Source organism: Cavia porcellus, unplaced genomic scaffold, assembly GCF_034190915.1.
Source record: "Cavia porcellus strain 051 isolate PalLab524CR breed Dunkin Hartley unplaced genomic scaffold, mCavPor4.1 scaffold_3, whole genome shotgun sequence".
NCBI lineage: Eukaryota > Metazoa > Chordata > Mammalia > Rodentia > Caviidae > Cavia > Cavia porcellus.
The window spans coordinates 52,485,835-52,503,877 of NW_026947486.1; the positions used below are offsets into that span (position 1 = coordinate 52,485,835).

An 18,043-nucleotide genomic window follows, 5' to 3' on the forward strand; every position below is an offset into this window, starting at 1 on the left:
GCACAATTTGTAATAGCTAAATCTTGGAAACAACCAAAATGCCCATCGATTGCAGAGTGAATAAAAAAGATGTAGTATTTTTGTACGATGAAATATTACTCACCTATAAAAAGGATGATCTTTAGGCCTTTATAGGTAAATGGAAGTAATTGGAATCTATCCTCATAAGTGAAATAAATAAGTCTCACATTTATAAATATCACATGGTCTCTCTAGTTTAAAAATAATAAAAACTGAAAGAGTAATAAGATTCAGAAAAACAATAGACATGGTAAAAATGAAAGGAAGGAAAGGGCTTTAAGCATATGACTGACTATATGGACATTTAAGTGTGCAAGATAGATGACCATATTACTAAGTTTCAACTAGATCATTAAACAGAACTGTTTGCACTGTCAGTGTCTGAGGGTACACTTTTTATGCTTTGATTTTGTCACTTGAACAACTATTTCTAAAAGGACAACATGTAACTTATCAACTAGTAATTTCTTAATGTTAACTTTTGCTTTGAAATTCTGTATTACTGCTACCATTTTTTCTGATTTTCATTGTTTTTTCTTTCTTTTTTTATTTAAATTAAAAAGGGAAGAAGCATAAGTAAGGGCAGGAATTAAGAAACGGAATGGGAAGTGGCACCATCAAGAATGGAGATTGTTCCTTTTGGACCTAAACCAGTGTGCCTACTAAAAGGAGATGGTACATCTCAAGCAGGAGTGTACAGAGTTGCTAAGAAATACAAAAAAGAAAGTGCTTGTGGAGGTAGGGGAAATTTCAGACTGACAAGTTCATGGGTTCTTAACTCTCAGCCCCAGAGAACCCATGTTAATAGCAACTGTCCTGGGAAAGCCTGATCAATTCCTGATGGATATGGGAGCTAACATAATCATCATCACTAAACCAGTCGCCCCACATCTAAGCAAGAAAATAAATGTGCAGTGGGAAACTGACCATATGTCTTCATATTTTTGTGAGCCACAGCAGGTCCATTTCAGAAGAGCAGTTAATCACTCCTTTGTGCTCATGGCTGATTGTCGTTTTACCCTTCTGGGCCAAGGCTTACTTCACAATTTGCAAGCTCAGTTTTCTTTCACCACCAAAGAGATCATCCTGACTACCACAGAAGAGCTTCCTGCTGCTGAAGTTCATGTTTTGATTGTAATCTTTCTTTTACAGGAGGAGTATCACATCATGGATCTAGACAAAAGCAGACCCTCATGAGGTTATCTTGAACTCCCCTCTTGGACTCAGGAATTTCCTCTGATTTGGGCAGAAGATAACCTTTTGGGTTTGGTCCCCCATATACCTCCTGTAGTGATAGAATTGGTGGAGCATACTAAACTAGTGCACTAAAGATGATGGAGGCTTTGCCCAGCATGTAGATGACTGTTGTGAGCTAAACTGACATAAAAGGGAACATCATCCACAGTCTAGAAGGAGAGTCCCTTCCTTCATGTCTTGTGTAGCTAGCTTCGTAACTTTTCTTTTTGACACAGATCACACAAATATTATAATTGAAAATAGGCTGTGTCTTGAGATTCATAGTATTTTATTATTATATGGCTATAATTCCTACTTTTGCCCTCCAATAACCTAAGAACTTTCACCTTGCTCACCTGGCCATGGAAATCAATGCCATTTATTAATAGTTTTCATAGTCTTAATTTTCCAACCATGTATACTTAATCTCAAAGTCAAATTTATTTGTTCTTGTTTTACATCCATTAAGATACTGATGATGACTGAGCTGTGAAACAAAAGCTACCTCCATACATATGGATCATAAGCAAACTCTCAGAGAGATAGCATAGCTCATTTAGACCCTAGATCATGCAGGGTGAGAGTCTTTTTGTCTACATTTAGGTACATTCAGAGCTCCTATGCAGAAGAAAATACTTAAACATTCCATGCTTTACAACCCTTAAATATTTTGGGGGAGTAGGTCTTTTATGGAGAAAAGTGTAGGTACCATGATTGGAAATGTAGGAACACTACTCTTCCATTCACCTAAAATTGGGTGACACCCCAAAGACAATTCTCCTCACTTTGTCCTAACTGAGGCAAAAAGAGAAATAACAAAATCCCAGTAAATCTGTACAGCTCCAGGTTATGGTAAATATCTATTAGGCAATTTTTTTTTTATTTTAAAGAGGATAAAACAAGTCATAACAAAGAACGTCAGAAGAAAACAATGGAAGTGACACAGATTTCAAAGCAAGACAATAGGAGATCAACATTGGCTACCATAATGTCTCTTGTTTTCTTCTAAATACTCACTTATATCTTCATACACATGTTCCCTGTTTTAACAGTCATTTATGGTTCCATTCTCAATTGCCAGGGCCTCTTACCAAGGGAAATGCTACTATAGACCAATTGGTGATTACTGTCACTGTTGCACTCTCAGATATTAAGCAATAAGCTCTTGCTTCCCATGCCACCTTCCATACAAATGCTTCTGCATTGTGCAAACAGTTCCTTTTAACTTGCGAATAGCTTCAAAAATTGTTAAACAATGTTTCTCATGTGTAATGCATCTTCCTGCACTCCTTTTGGAAGTTAATCCCAGAGGATTACACCCCAGTCATCTCTGGCAAATGGATGTCACTCATATTCCTGAGTTTGGTTCTCTATGCTGGATCCACATGACAATGAACACTTCCTTAGGAATTATTTTTGCTTCTGTTCCCACTGATGAAGTGGCTAAACATATCGTAGCTCATTACTTGGGAGCCTTTAATACTCTTGGCTGTCCACAGGCACTAATGACTGACTGTGGCGCAGGTTACATGAGTACTGCCTTCCAAACATTTTGTAAAATGTTTCACATATCTCTTATCATGTAAATTCCTTATAACACTCAAGGTCAAGGAATTGTTGAACATGCTCACTGTACATTCAAAATTCAAATACAAAATATAAAGGGGAATCATTCCCTAAAAATTCACACCTTATAATAGACTTCACTTGACAATATATGCTAATAAGTTTTTAAATCCTATGAGGATGGAACTACAACAACAGAAAGACAATTCAACCACATTAAGGAAAATAAGTTGGGAAGGATCCTTTGGAAAGTTCTTCATATTTGACAGTGGAAGGGACGTAGCCCAGTGCTAGCTTGGCATCCAGGATATCCTTGTTTCTTTCCAGAAAATGCTGAATGCCCTAACTGCGTGACAGATTGTGCTGTGCAACTGTATCATGAAAACCAACCCAGAGAAGGAGTTCCACCTCTCAAGAATCTGATGCATAGTTCTGTGGCAGTGATGCTACAAAGACTGCTCCAAGGCCAATAGACAAACATAGGGCTAGACCTGACCCAGGATCAATTAAATAAACTGACCCCGGATGCTCAAGTCATGGTAACTAAAATTGTAACTAGAATATTTGAGTAGGTGACAAAGTGTATAAAGACAATTGAGTTGGAGGTTACATAAAAGAAAGGCACAATAAAATTGCCAGTATTCTTGAAACAAAATAAGATAAAAGTTATATATCATTTATACATAAAATTTTTCTTTTTCTAAATTTTCTTGTAAGAGAACTCTGCTAATTGATGTACAAAAAATTCTGACTAGTCTATTTATAACTACAAACTTCTAAAATTATACATTGTTATAATTTATTTTGATCAAAAATATATTTTAGTGCATTCAGATATTGTAAATAGATTATCTGTATATGTTCTTTGTTCATTTGTCCTGAGATTTTATTTATTTATCTATTTATTAATTTTTTAGTTTGAGCTCAACAATTTTTTTCTTTTGCAATTTTGGATCATATGCTCAAAGTTTACTTTGAGTTTTAGATTTAAAAAAGATGCTTCCACGTGGCTTACCAGCTGATCAAAAAGATACTAAAATTGTTTATATAAATGTAATATATATTGCCATTTATTATGATTTGAGAATTTTCATTGTTCAGAAATAATATGTGAAATTCTATGACTGAGTTTTCATAAGTCATAAAAAATAAGTAATTTAAAACCCCTTAGAGTGGGTGGTTATTGAAGAGGACTCCAATTGATGAACAAGAACGCATATGCCTGGTAATATTAATCAGTTCTTGTTCATTAATCGGAAGCCCCAGTAATCTCCATAGCCTTATGAGAGATACGCCAATAAGTGTTAGTAAAATATATTATTGAGGTATGTTCACGTTGATCATTTTCAGAAGATTAAATTTTCTAGACTATATTTTTTTAATTTAGATGCTCTGATAAAAGAGGTTTCCATATAGCTGTGACAATTGATTGTTATTAACCTCCTGGTATTTTAGATTTGTTCATGCCTTCAGATGTATAGGTCTTCCAAAATGAAAAATTGGGATTATTTTTGGTGAAAAATATCTTCTTTTCAATTCAGAATTTTGCCTTTCTTTTGTGCTCCAATTAATTGTGATAGGATATTCATATCAAGCCACAGTGAATTCACCAGTGAGTCATAATAACAAAAACTTATATGATGTATAAATTGTATGTGCGCTACTCTACTTAAAGATGCCTAAACATTAAGTGGTGCAGACATTGTCACAATTTTTTTTCAGTTACTTCTCATTAAAGGTCACTAAGTTAGGTAAAATTTATTATGTATAAGATAGAGATGATTGATTAAAAGAGCTCTACTATGTTAAAATGGAAATTTAAGTATACCACAAAAATGTCACCATGATTGTCATGCTACAATATTATGTATGATTTGGATTTAAATTTTTCTGTGTAAAATTATGTACCTATTGTCAGTTAGCTATCTACAGATTCAACTTTTGGAGCGTCCATCGTTGTTAGCAAATAATGGTTCTATTTCATGTTCAAAGGTATTTGCTATTCAGATAAAATAGTAATATTAAGCTAACTTCTCTTGTTACAAGATGTGTAATTAATCATCTCTTCTGGATCTTCAGCAATTGAGGCATGGAGACAAGAAACTAGAAAGACAGAGGAGCTAAGAAGACAACCAATATTTTGGTCCCAGCTTTCAGAGGTAAATAAGGACACAGAACATGAGGGAACTTTTACAGCAATATCTTGCAGCTTTGCTGAGTACTAAAAACTCATGATGATGGAGATTGTAGGACCATAGAAGATAAAGATCCACAGTATATAGTGTGCCTAAGGAGAGTCACTAAGCAACAAAAATTCCCCAAGCTTTCACAGAAAACAACTTGGTCAAGCAATGGCAATGACTCATCTAGAGGGATGTAACTGACAGAAGTACTAAGAGGTGCTGTGTATGGTTTCAAGGTAATTCCTGAGAGACTTAACTGCCCTAGATAGACAACAAGAGATTGACTGTAGTTAATACAGGTCTTGCCTTAACTTGATCTTGATCATCTTGCAGAAAAGTATACTATAAGAGGTATAAAACAACGCCATAGTAAATATTAGCTAAAAGAAACTTAAATAACTAATACCTTCTAACAATTGCTAGCCACACTAGCATCTGACTACTGTTATGCATCAAGATTAAATTACTAAATGCAGTAACTTAAAATTCCTGGGTTGCAAAACTTTAGCCTGAATAAGTAAGTCCACTCAAAATGAAAAGGATTCAAGAATGAAAAGATTGTTTGCAGAGTTCTCTAAACACACCTCCACTAGCCTCAAATAACTACATATCATTTACAACTATAAAAACAGAAAACAGGGAGATATGGGGAGCAGCTGAAGTTGAAGATTGATCATATGCAGGGCCAGAGCAAGGCTAATCTCAAGAACACTGGGTGCTTGAGGCAAGTCACATGGATAAACTGCTATGATATCAAGAACATTGGGCACCTGCAACAAGCCACGTGGATAAGCTTTTAGACAGACATGTTTCATAACATAGTCTCACAAGTGTATAGATAAATGTGCTGGAGCCATTGGAGCTCTCTTGCCCCTTCCTCTCACTCCTCCTTCTTTCTCCTTCTTTGTCCTTCCCATCAGTAGACAGGGCTTCACATGGCCTCAGTTTTCTGTATTTTGACTTTTGTCCATTTTCTCCATCCTTTCACTGTCCTCACCCTGGGAACATCCAGAGCTGCATGGGTCACAGCATTTGTTTCTATGAAATTAGTTTTTGAAGCTTGTACATCAGAGCAAGAACATGTAATCGGAATACTTTCTGGCTTTTTGCACTTAATGTATTGTTCTCTAGTCTCATTCATTTTCCTACAGATGACAGTATTTAATTCTTCAGATAGCTGAATTCTACTGTGTAGCTATATAACACTTTTTCTTTGTTCATTCAGTTGCTAATGGTATCTCTTTTGATTTCATATTCTAGATGATACATATGGTACTAAAATAAATATGAGAATGCAGGTATGTTTTTGGTATGCTGATTTCGTTTCATTTGAATTTATACACAAAAGTGGGAGAGTGTATCCTGCTAGTTTTATTTCTTTGAGGAACTTCCATAATATTTTCCACAATGTCTTTTGTGACTCACATTCCTGGATTCAGTGAAGAGTAGTCTTTTCTCTAACTCCTTGTCAGCATGTTTCTTTATTTTTCTTACTGAATTTCATGTTACCCATTCCAACTCAGGAGAAATTTTATCTCATTGTAGTTGAGAATTGTGCTTACCTGGTGACAAGTGAGGTTGAGCATTTTTTGGTGGATTAATTGGGCACTTTTATATTTTCTTTTTTCAAAATATTTTAACTGTTTCCTGAAGTGTTTATCTTAATTTACAACAATCCTTAGAATTATAAAGTTATATATTATTCCAACTGCCTTAAGTAAACATTTAAACTCTAATTTTATAATTTGATAATACTAGAATTTGAGATAAAATATTAGAGAATATGATATTATGCTTTATTGGTAATTTAATACAAATCATTTATTATAAATTCTGTTCACAGTTTTTCTATTTTGGTCAATTTCTCAATTTAGGAGGTATGAGGAAATAAGTATGCTGTAATAGTTTTAATGGTTAATGTTACCAAATTACCTCAGGATTATCATGTAGTACATAAATTCTCACGTTTAGAATAAATATTTTTTGAGATTTATAAAATAAATTACCTATCTTTCCAAAGTAAGTCTAGAAATGTCTTTTAAAATCACATTCTTAATATCAAATTTCTTTGTCTTTATTTGCACACAAACATATGAACCATGCCCTATGTTGTAAAGTTCTTTCCTACTTTATGATATTTTGGCCATACAAGGAATACTAAGCTTGATTTCATGAGATTTTTATTTGGGAACACGATGTTGTTTCTTAAGACAAAAAAGAAAAACATATGTGTAATCTCTCTTTTTCTCCACTCATGCTTACATGTTACTAACACTATAAATAACAACAGGTAATGAAATGTGTGGAGAATGTTAGTTGTCTATGATATTTTCCTAATTCGAAATGTTTCTCAAATTTGAAGTCTTCAACATGGCTCAGTGAACTGCATGAATATTTGATTCAAGACTTTCAGTAGATTTTAATACATTAATCAGGTTTGCATAAACTATAAGCTTGCCATCAGTATATAACATTTATATATGAAATGTTGTATATCTAACTTTCTCACTTCAAAGTCTTTTGAAAGTAAATAGCAAAATTATTTAAAAATTATCTGAAAACATTTTCCTCTTCGTATTAAAATTCTGCTAGGCAAGAAGATTTTACTGAAATTCATTTATTTCAAATGAGTCCAAAATTTCTGATCTTTGATTAACTTTTTAAAATATAGTTTATATTAACTATAATGTAATGACTACCAAACTTTTTGTAAATGTAGAAAGATGGTTTTCAAAATTTTACATACATAATTTTTTTCTTTTCCTTTTTTTGTACCAAGGATTGAACTCACAATCCTGTGCTTACCAAGCAAAATACACAATTTTCTAGAAATTATAAATCAACTTGAGTGTGAGCATTTAGTTTGTTATAAAAACAAATGAAAATAACAATTAGTGTCAGTATTCAGACTAAAAATTATTCTTTTATATATTTATATTGTAATTTTAATATACCACTTTCAATGAAGCAGTACCTTTAAATGCTAAAGTAAAGGCCAGAATAGAGTTCTAACCCATTGTTAATGTAAATAATTAAATATATTTAGTTTTACTTATTTATTTTTGTGTATTGAAAATTAAACTCAGAGTGGCACACATGCAAAGCAAGCACACAACCATTGAGCTACACTGTCAGCCATGGAAAGGTGTTTAAAATATAATAAAGTGACTATATCCCCATAAGTACCTTCACATGTTGGTCATAGTGTTAACATATTAAGACTAGTTTATTAGTCTGTCTCTATAATACTATTCATAGTTGCCTTTTTTCATATAGTCTTTTATGTCTTGATCAAAAGCTCTAAAAAGTGAGCACAAGAACACAGTAAAAATATTCCAAAATTTTTGAGTAATTTGAGAGGGTAAGTGCCACCCCACCCAAGTATACAGTTTAACACAATCTATGAAATGTAAAAAATGAAGAAGTACAAGAATTTAGCTTGCTTTCCTAAGGAATTCTTAAGAAAATACTATTAACATAATCTTTTCTTGCCTTTTATCTTCAGGATCTTTTTCTGTCTAAATATACAGATACATGTTTAGTTTTTATTTTATTTGATAAAGGAGAGATTTGGGGGTAGGAGAGGCACTTCAAGGATTTTTTTTGTGTGTGATAATAGATCTTGGTGATTTTTCTAAAGTTAGAGCAAACTATCTCTCCATAATAGTTTCTCAGGATCTGTGAATACTGTATTTTATGGGAAACCTCAGTTGGCGCTCCTCAGGCGATTCTATCTTATAATGGCTTAAATTTCACGTTAGGTTGAAATTTATATTAAATTCTTTTATCTTAACATGTTTAAGTCGCCTATGGATATTAATTATACATGTTGCATTGTTTTTTGCAGCTTTTAGCTCCTTAACTGAGATTTTATAACAGTGATTATGAAGGCATCTCAATAGTTTCATTTTTTAGAACTAAGTACCACTAAAAGACATTTGTTGTTTCTCCACTATTAAAACTTTAATGTCACCAAAGAAAACAAAAGAGCTCTGTCCACTACCCAGGGATAATTCTACCATTATGCTGTGTATTAATCCAGTAAAGATCAAGATCAAGCACGAAGTGACTGCAGCTGTATTCGATTTGACCATGTGGTCTTTTAGCACTTGATCTGGAGCCCAGCACAATTGTGAATTTTACCTTTACACTGCGTTCAGGAAAATATCGGACCTAAATTCTCTTCCCTAAACAAAAATAATGTAGGGGATTATTATTATTATTATTATTATTATTATTATTATTATATGCTTTTTCTGCCCTTGGCATGAACTCCTTCTACGACTTTGTGAAGAATAGTCTAAATATTTAAAATGTATAATAAATATATATTTTAAACAGCAAAATTCTAAAATGAATATGGTGTGTGTGTGTGTGTGTGTGTGCGTGTCCGCCCAGGGACGGGTGTGTGTGTCTAATATCTTGGCATTGGCATACGCAAGCGGGAAGTTACTTAGCACGGTGTTCCGGGTTTCCTTGAGCTCCGCCCGCCTTCCGCCAACCCCCAGCTACAGGCCCTTGGTCCCTGGGTTGGCCTGTCCTTCACAAAGCGACCCTTACCTATCATTCCCCACTGGGCCTGCCAGCCGCGGAGCCTCCGCGCTTCTTTGCTGACTCCGCCTTGCGTCCGTAGGACCCGCCTCGCGTCTGATCTGACCCTCTGCGCGTCTGCCAGTCAGTCCCTCCGGACCTGCCGCCAGCCTCAGGCTGCAGAAATCACCGCGCCTCACTTGGTCCGTACCCAGTGGGCATCTTGGGTATCTGGGCGGTCTCCGGTTCCCTGCGCGTTTGTATGTCTGTCTCTCTGTCTGATTCGCTGTCTGCAGCCTGCCTGCTGTCCCAGCACACCAAGTGTCCAGTGTACCCTTTCGCTGACGCTGAGGGCAGAGCTGTCTTTTAGTAAGTTGGGAGCCCTCCGGGGAGCAGCCAGGCAGCCAGCGGAGGAATACATACTCGGGTCCTTGTTGATACAATTATTTAAACCAACAGGAGCTTGACGCCTGTATTTATGCAAAAAACCGATTGCAAGGCCTCTGTCAACAATGCTAGGTAGATGTAAGCAGCCAGTTGCTTGGTAATTTTTTAAACGGGGAAAGAGTAATTACATATCTAATGCAGATTTTTGAAACTGGTTTTAAATTTGAACGGGCGAAACATTTAAGGCCCCTTAGGGAGAACATATTCATTATGGGATGTCTTTATGTCTGATGCATTTGTTCTGAGTCTGCTGACCAGCTGTTTCTGAACTTCATTTTCTCAGCCTCAACAGTGATTCTGAGTCTGCTTTTAGCTTCCCTTCACCTGAATTGGCTTTTTCTGTTCCTGAACAGATTTTTTGGTCCATAGATTAGAGAAAGCAGCCTTTTTCTCTCCTCTGAAAGCCTCCTGTATTCAGAAAGATGGGGAGTGGGGAGCCTAATCCTGCAGGCAAGAAAAAGAAGTACCTCAAAGCAGCCCTATATGTGGGTGACTTGGATCCAGAAGTCACTGAGGACATGCTCTATAAGAAGTTCAGGCCTGCTGGCCCTCTGCGCTTCACCAGAATCTGCCGTGACCCAGTGACTCACAGTCCTCTGGGCTATGGCTATGTTAACTTCCGTTTTCCTGCGGATGCTGAGTGGGCCCTGAACACCATGAATTTTGACTTGATTAATGGCAAACCATTCCGCCTCATGTGGTCACAGCCAGATGACCGTTTAAGAAAGTCTGGAGTTGGAAATATATTCATCAAAAACCTGGACAAATCCATAGATAATAGGAGTCTCTTTTATTTGTTTTCTGCTTTTGGGAACATTCTTTCCTGTAAAGTCGTTTGTGATGACAATGGTTCTAAGGGTTATGCATATGTACATTTTGACAGTCTGGCTGCTGCCAATAGGGCTATCTGGCACATGAATGGAGTGCAGCTCAACAACCGCCAAGTGTATGTTGGCAGATTCAAATTCCCCGAAGAACGAGCAGCTGAAGTCAGAACCAGGGATAAAGCAACTTTCACCAATGTTTTTGTTAAAAACCTTGGAGATGACATGGATGATGAAAAACTGAAGACACTTTTCAGTGAATATGGGCAAACTGAGAGCGTTAAGTTAGTAAGAGATGCTAGTGGGAAATCTAAAGGTTTTGGATTTGTGAGATATGAGACACATGACGCTGCTCAAAAGGCTGTGTTAGACCTTCATGGAAAATCAGTGGATGGGAAAGTTCTATATGTAGGACGAGCACAGAAGAAAATTGAACGTTTGGCTGAATTAAGGCGGAGGTTTGAAAGGCTGAGATTAAAAGAAAAAAGTCGGCCTCCAGGCGTGCCTATTTATATTAAGAACCTGGATGAGACCATAGATGAGGAAAAACTGAAAGAAGAATTTTCTGCATTTGGATCTATTAGCCGAGCTAAGGTGATGATGGAAGTGGGACAAGGGAAAGGGTTTGGTGTCATCTGCTTCTCTTCCTTTGAAGAGGCCACCAAAGCAGTGGAAGAGATGAATGGTCGCTTAGTGGGCTCCAAACCCTTGCATGTCACACTGGGCCAGGTTAGGCGCAGGTGGTGAAAATCAGAATGCTCAGTGTTTTTCAACTTTAGCAGATGCTACTTAGTTTGGCTACCTTTATAATAAGGGTTTATTTTGTGTCAAATCAAAAGTGTTATTTTTAAGTGAATACTTTCTTTTGAAAACAAAATGAAACTAGATAATCTTGTTCATGTAAGTGAAGAACATAATTTCTAATTGTAAAGTCATTTTGTACTATTTTTTGATATAATGTCCTTAGAAATACATAAAATAAAATGTATTCCTCCACATTTTTCCTGAACAGCCAAGGTAAGAAAATTGATGGAATGTATTTCCCTCCTTATTTATTTAAATATACTAAATTAATTACCTCCTTGAAAACTGTATTACCATGACCTTGACAAAAGTATCATGGTGAAAATTTTTAACTTGCTTTTTTATAAATCACTAGGGCAGGAAAAAATGTATTCCATCCAGTTAGATTCTGTGCATAATTTTCTTTAAATTATTTTAAAATAAGTTGGTTTTTAAAAGATATGAAGTTTCTTTATTTATTTTCCTTTTAAACTATATTGTGAACATACTACAGATTTTTTAGTGATGTTGACTAGTGTTAAGTTTGTTTTTATTAGCTTTATGTCTGTTTTCTTAATCTATACCTTAAAAAATTTAACACTTCAGTTAGTGGCTTTTAAAGCTAAAAACTTTTTCTGAGAGGTTTTACAGTTGAAGACACTATGGGCAATTCTTACCACTCATATTTCTGGATTCTCTAGTGCCTCGTTTATATTATATTAAATTAAAAATAAAAGTGAGTAACTACACTCACTTGCCATTACTGCAGATAATATTTTATCTTTAGCCTCAATCAAATATCAATGTAAAATGTAAATAGTCTATAGAATGATGTAGAGAAACATACTATCTCTTGTAAATTCTTGAATATATTCACTTTATATATTCAGAGATGTTTGAAAGTTAAGGAAAAGGTTCTGTATTGACTAAATCATATACTACCACTATATGAGAATTATGGACTGAATTATCTTTATGTTTGGGATACTTGGAAGCTCAGGAGAAAAATGTTTTGTTTGGTACTTCAGTTACATAAAATGCCCTGTAATTATTATTTCACCTGCTGTTTAATATTTCCCTCACTGTCTGCTTTCCACCCATATTACACATATTTTTGTCATTTTTGTATTAGCTTTTTTATATAATACCATAAAAATACATTTATGAAGTAGAAAAATAACTAATGTATATAAAATTTCACCCATTATTCTAAAAGTGCATGATTGTCTCATAAAACAGATCCAACCACAAGAAAATATTTTGTCTCTGTTGTAGTAGGTTATGTATTATATATGAACCTTGATTTTCTTATACTATAAATATATAAATTTTTAACACTGTTGTTAGCTTTTGAACCATAAAATAATGATAATAAGCTGCTTTTATGTACAGTGGTGCCTCAGATCACAAACATTTGTTCCATGATTTTGGAAAAGATGTCCAGTTTGTGTTTGTTCAGGAAAGATGCCTGTGATTGTGTCTGTCATCAGACATAGATTGCAAATAAAAACAAAAGTTTTCATAAACTGAGGAATCAATATAATTGTTCATCTAATAATTATATTTATTATTAAGAATTTCCAAAATGGAAATCACAGGTTTTGTTGATTATAAACATGATAAATGCTCATTATAAAATATATGCATTATAAAAGGAGGCAAAATTATCAAAATTTAAAATGACCACTCTTGCCAGGCATGGTGGTAAGTTCTTGTAATCCCAGCAGTTAGGAGGCTAAGGCAGAAGGACTGCTGTGTGTTTGAGGCCTTCCCAAGTGTATCATTCCACATATTTCTTCTAAGTATATCCGCAATCACAACCTCGAGCTTGCCAGTCAGGCACTTATGCCACTGAGCTAAATCCTCAGTTATATCCACAATTCTTACAAAAAAATCCCTATGTGTATTATTTTGTATTTTTAGTTTAAACTGAACCATAACTACCCTATTATGCCTCTGTCAATCAGCATTATTATTATAGTGCCTGTATAATATTTCTCTTTAAAATAAATTAGAAATCAACAATTTGCTATTGAATGAGATTTAGATAATTTATTAATTTTTACATTGTTTTTAAATTACCATGCTGTGATGAATATTTCTTTCTTATAAAAATTGTAAAACATACTAGATTCAGAAAGTTAGCTATAGAATCTTTCAGTTTGAATTCAACAGCAAAGTAAAAATTTGCATCATGTTTAAATATATGAAAAATCTGGTACACCATTATATATATTCTATGTACATTAACAAAAGGAAATCTACAAAAACCAGGAGGTGTATTTCCGGTTTTACACTATTTTGATCATCAAAACTTATGAAAACTATGGACCTTCAAACAGAATTCAAATCATCATGTAATTCTTCATCATATATATTATCTGTTCCTTATTAGCCATTAGCAATTTTCATTTAAATTTGTAAACCTCAAATATCAGTGTTAGTCCGGATATTTTACAAATGCTTTCATTGAGTATAAATCTAGAAACATTTCTAGAAATTAAAAATCATCAAGTATAGTTATTTAAAACCTAGTTTAGGAACTATGTAAATGTTTGAATTATTACTGTTTTCCAAATGTCAGCCATTGTAAAGGATATGATAAATTAGCATATGCCAAAGCACAGGTAAAATACACACATTTAGAATAGTGATAAACAATGAAAAATCTCTGAATTCAATTTGCAGATATCATTGGAAAAATATCAAAGACAGATTATTTGTACACAGATCTGAGTGGTATTTCAAACTTATGCATTTCATTTTTAACTATGTTTAATATATTGCAAATGATTAAACTTTCCAAAAGTTCAAACCAATGACAAGGGTTTGATAAAAATTTACTGTTAATGTAATGCACTGCATGTGTTAATTCATACCAGTATACTGTTAATGGTCAAGACAAGAAGGAACTTCTCAATACAAATTTTGCCTTGTCCTGTCTAGCTTTTTGAAGCAGTAACTTGTACAAAACTTAAGTGTGACCCTGGAGAATAAAATTACAAATATCGTTTTGTGATTGATAACCACCACATTCAAGGTTATTAAAGAGAATTTTTTGTATAGGAAGATTCACATATTTTGCTGACTGATTATATCCATAATTAAGGAAAAATAAAATATTATGTGTGTAAGTGATCTAGGAAAAAGAAAGAATACTTATTTTTAAGAATAAATTTTAAAATGGTGTGAATATTATCTTACCTATAAATAAATGGTTGAATTTAAGAAAAAAATTGCAAATATTCACAACACGTCTAGCAATACCTGAATCCATAAATACTTGTTGAATAAATGCATTTATAATCCGTTATATTCGTTCATTTACTTTCCAATTATTTTCAAAATATTTAGCAAGATAAATGAATTATTACAGCAAAAGGCATTTGTATTAAATATCCTCTTATGAAAAAGTCTACTTAGTTATATACTAATGCTAAAATATGTTTGTGTTTTATCATTGCTTGGAGTGTTCTCATGCTCTTTTTCATTAGTATTTAAATTTTATTGATGGGTCTTCCTTAAACACAAAGCTGCTACCCATTAGCACATTTGTTTGTAGAATAACACTTTTTATTTATTAATGATATGCTCTTTCAAGACAATTCTTCTTCCACAGTCTGGTTTCTTGAGATACTAGCACTTGCTCATGTGAAATTTATTAATTCTTCCATGTTTCAGTGTTTTATTTACTGGTCATGTAATGTAATCAAACAAATTGTTTCTTGGAGTCTCAAGAGACTTAGTGGAGCTACCACTAGAAACCTGAGAATAAAAAACCCAGACTAATTGAAAGTACTAAGGACAAAATTCTTAGGAGCTCAAAAACAAAACAAAGCAAAACACCAAATAAACCTCCAAGTAACCTCAACTCTCAAAAGTGAGAACTAATTTTAAAATAGCATTTGTGGATAGAAAAAAAATTACTTTTCTCATTAAATCCCATCAAAATCTGCACTTTTCATGGTTAATTTAATTTTAAAAATTTAGTTCTTTGGAGAGGCCTTTAAAAGGAATTGGAGCTGATACTGTATGGCATGACTTTGTCAGACATTACAGTGAATTTATTTCTTTGGTTAAGGACTAATCATTATGGCAAAACACCAGACATGGCAATATTTTGGTTGAAAAAAAAAAGCTCTGTAATGTAGAATAAATTCACATTCTCTGGGGATAGATTTGAAATTTCTAAAGTATAAAATCAATGACTTCATTATTCATTACGTGGGGCTATTCAAATATTAAATTTAAGGTAATTTACAAAATGACAAATAACTCTCTTTTAAGTCAACTCTTTTTGAAGACATTGAACAGTACAAATCCTTGAGGAGAAAAACTAGAGAAAATTGCAAACTTCTTTTTCAATGTTACATGAATCAAAATATTTTTAGGTTTTAAAAATGTACAATATTTTAAAGTTTTTAAAGGAATAAATACCTTATAATGGTCATTTTGACTAAGAGGAGCTTTATTTTAGGCTTTGGATAGTAGCAGAGTGATGCAAGTCAAGATATAAAATTTGTTTGCTGAAGAAAAAGAAAAAAATAAAAAGTTTAATTACATTGTTTAAAGAACAGGAAATTTATAAATAACTCAAAAAATTCAAGTAAAGAGCACAGAGAAACAATGAGTAATTTAAAGTCAAGAATTATAACCGAATAATATGAAGACATTAAATTTGTACAGGTTTATATCTAATATAAGGTAGGAAATCAAATATAGTTAGAGTTCAATTTGTGTGGATATTATCATTGATGTGACTATCGCAGTAATACTAAGCCTCAGAATTATGTATTTTGTAAGTGATTTTACTTAAATAATTATTGGTGCTAATCTACTCATCTCTACTACTTGTATTTAATTTCCATCAATTTAATTTCAACTTCTCCATTACAAAGGGTTTTTGTAACCATGACTTCAAAAAGTTATTTGTGGGTACTATATGTGCATGCATATAATACTGTGAAACTTTGCTGGGGTAAAGTTTTAAAATGTGCATATTAAGTTAAAGTACATGAATAGAATTGTTTCTCTTATTTATATGTAGATTAATGTGTTAATCTGAAGATATTCTTTAAAGAAATGTACATTTTATAATAATGCTAATTAAAGCAATGAGAAATCAGTGAGCTCTATTTGGAATGTCAGTTTGATAAAGTATACTTAAACTGTCATATATATATTTACTGTGGGATGAATGTTCGGGCATGGCAGCGTATTCCTATAAGAGCAAGAAGTTCTGCTAAGAGAAACTGCCTAAGTTTTGTCAAGTAGCAACATAAGCAATGAAATCATTTATATGGAGGCTTTACTTGTTTTGTGGAGACATAGTGCAATAATATGAGCACTCTCAGGCAAAAAATAAAAAAAATTTAGTAAGATAAAATATTTTGAAACATCTATTATATTTTGTAACAAGTGAAGCAACTCATGAAAGAATAAAAATAAAAAACAAGGATTGGTTATTAAAAACACAAAATATTAACAATTCTGAGTTAGAATGATTTTCTCATACAGTAGTGTCAATTTTCACATTTTTATATTATATTTCCATATATATGTATATATAATTTTATGTATGATCATTATATATGTATGATCATTTTTATAAGTATAATCTATTTTAGAGCTCAAAGACAAATCTGTTTACTGCATTCTAATGTTATATAAATTGAAAAAGGGCTCTCCATATTTTCCTTAAGGCAATTATTATGATAAAGATTATTGAGGCAGAATTTCTGATGTAAGTAACTCTGCATGGAGTTTTGTCTAGAAGCTGTGTCAAAGGTTTTAGGGTTGTACAAGTTGTTTTAGGTAATGTTGAATCATATGAATTTAGAGCATTTCTAACTTTATAAAAGTGTTAATTTGCTTAACACACAAAATCTATTCATCATGCAGATTTATGGCTAAAGATTGGAAACATTATTAAATACATGAGACACTATGGAATCTCTCTGAAATTCAAAGCTGTGGCTCATTGAACACTTAAAAATATATTAAATAAATCTGTATTAAAATTTGTTACTAAAAGAGGGAAGTTTTGGATAAGTTTGATATTCTAAGAAAAAGTATATCACTATCAGACACTAATTAATTCATTATCCTAGGGATGAGAACCTCAAAAAATCAATAAAGGTGATGATTGATAAAAATGGCAAAAAGGTCATATAAATTTTTCAGAACAACACTGTGAGGAGAGCTGTGTTTTATTTGTACCATCCGTGTGGTTTGAGAGAACACTGAGAATGGATAAAAGACTATTGGATCCCTTAAAATATGAATTTACGGTACCTCACTGAAATATTTCTAAAGAAGGTGAGTAAAATATAGCAGTGATACGGATAATATAAAGAAGGTATCTTCTAATAAAATTACATTTCAAGGATTATGCTTTACTTAATAAGTTTTCAAAAGTATTTTCAAATATCAATTCAATTACAAATGTGTTCA

General features: G+C 33.1%; 1 protein-coding gene across 3 annotated transcripts; it reads left to right on the forward strand.

Moving 5' to 3' along the window:
- The first annotated feature begins 9,467 nt into the window (after nucleotides 1-9,467).
- Nucleotides 9,468-17,780, forward strand: Pabpc5 (poly(A) binding protein cytoplasmic 5). 3 transcript variants are annotated; one of them, XM_063246164.1, is made up of 2 exons: nucleotides 9,468-9,739; nucleotides 10,337-17,780. In XM_063246164.1, exon 2 carries the CDS (start codon nucleotides 10,406-10,408, stop codon nucleotides 11,552-11,554), a length of 1,149 nt encoding a protein of 382 aa, XP_063102234.1. In that variant the 5' UTR covers nucleotides 9,468-9,739; nucleotides 10,337-10,405; the 3' UTR covers nucleotides 11,555-17,780. The 3 variants fall into 3 exon arrangements, with proteins under 3 accessions (XP_063102234.1, XP_013009091.1, XP_003471011.1); XM_013153637.3 differs by having other exon boundaries at nucleotides 9,469-9,905; nucleotides 10,267-17,780; XM_003470963.5 differs by having other exon boundaries at nucleotides 9,469-9,739; nucleotides 10,267-17,780.
- The last annotated feature ends 263 nt before the right edge of the window (nucleotides 17,781-18,043 follow it).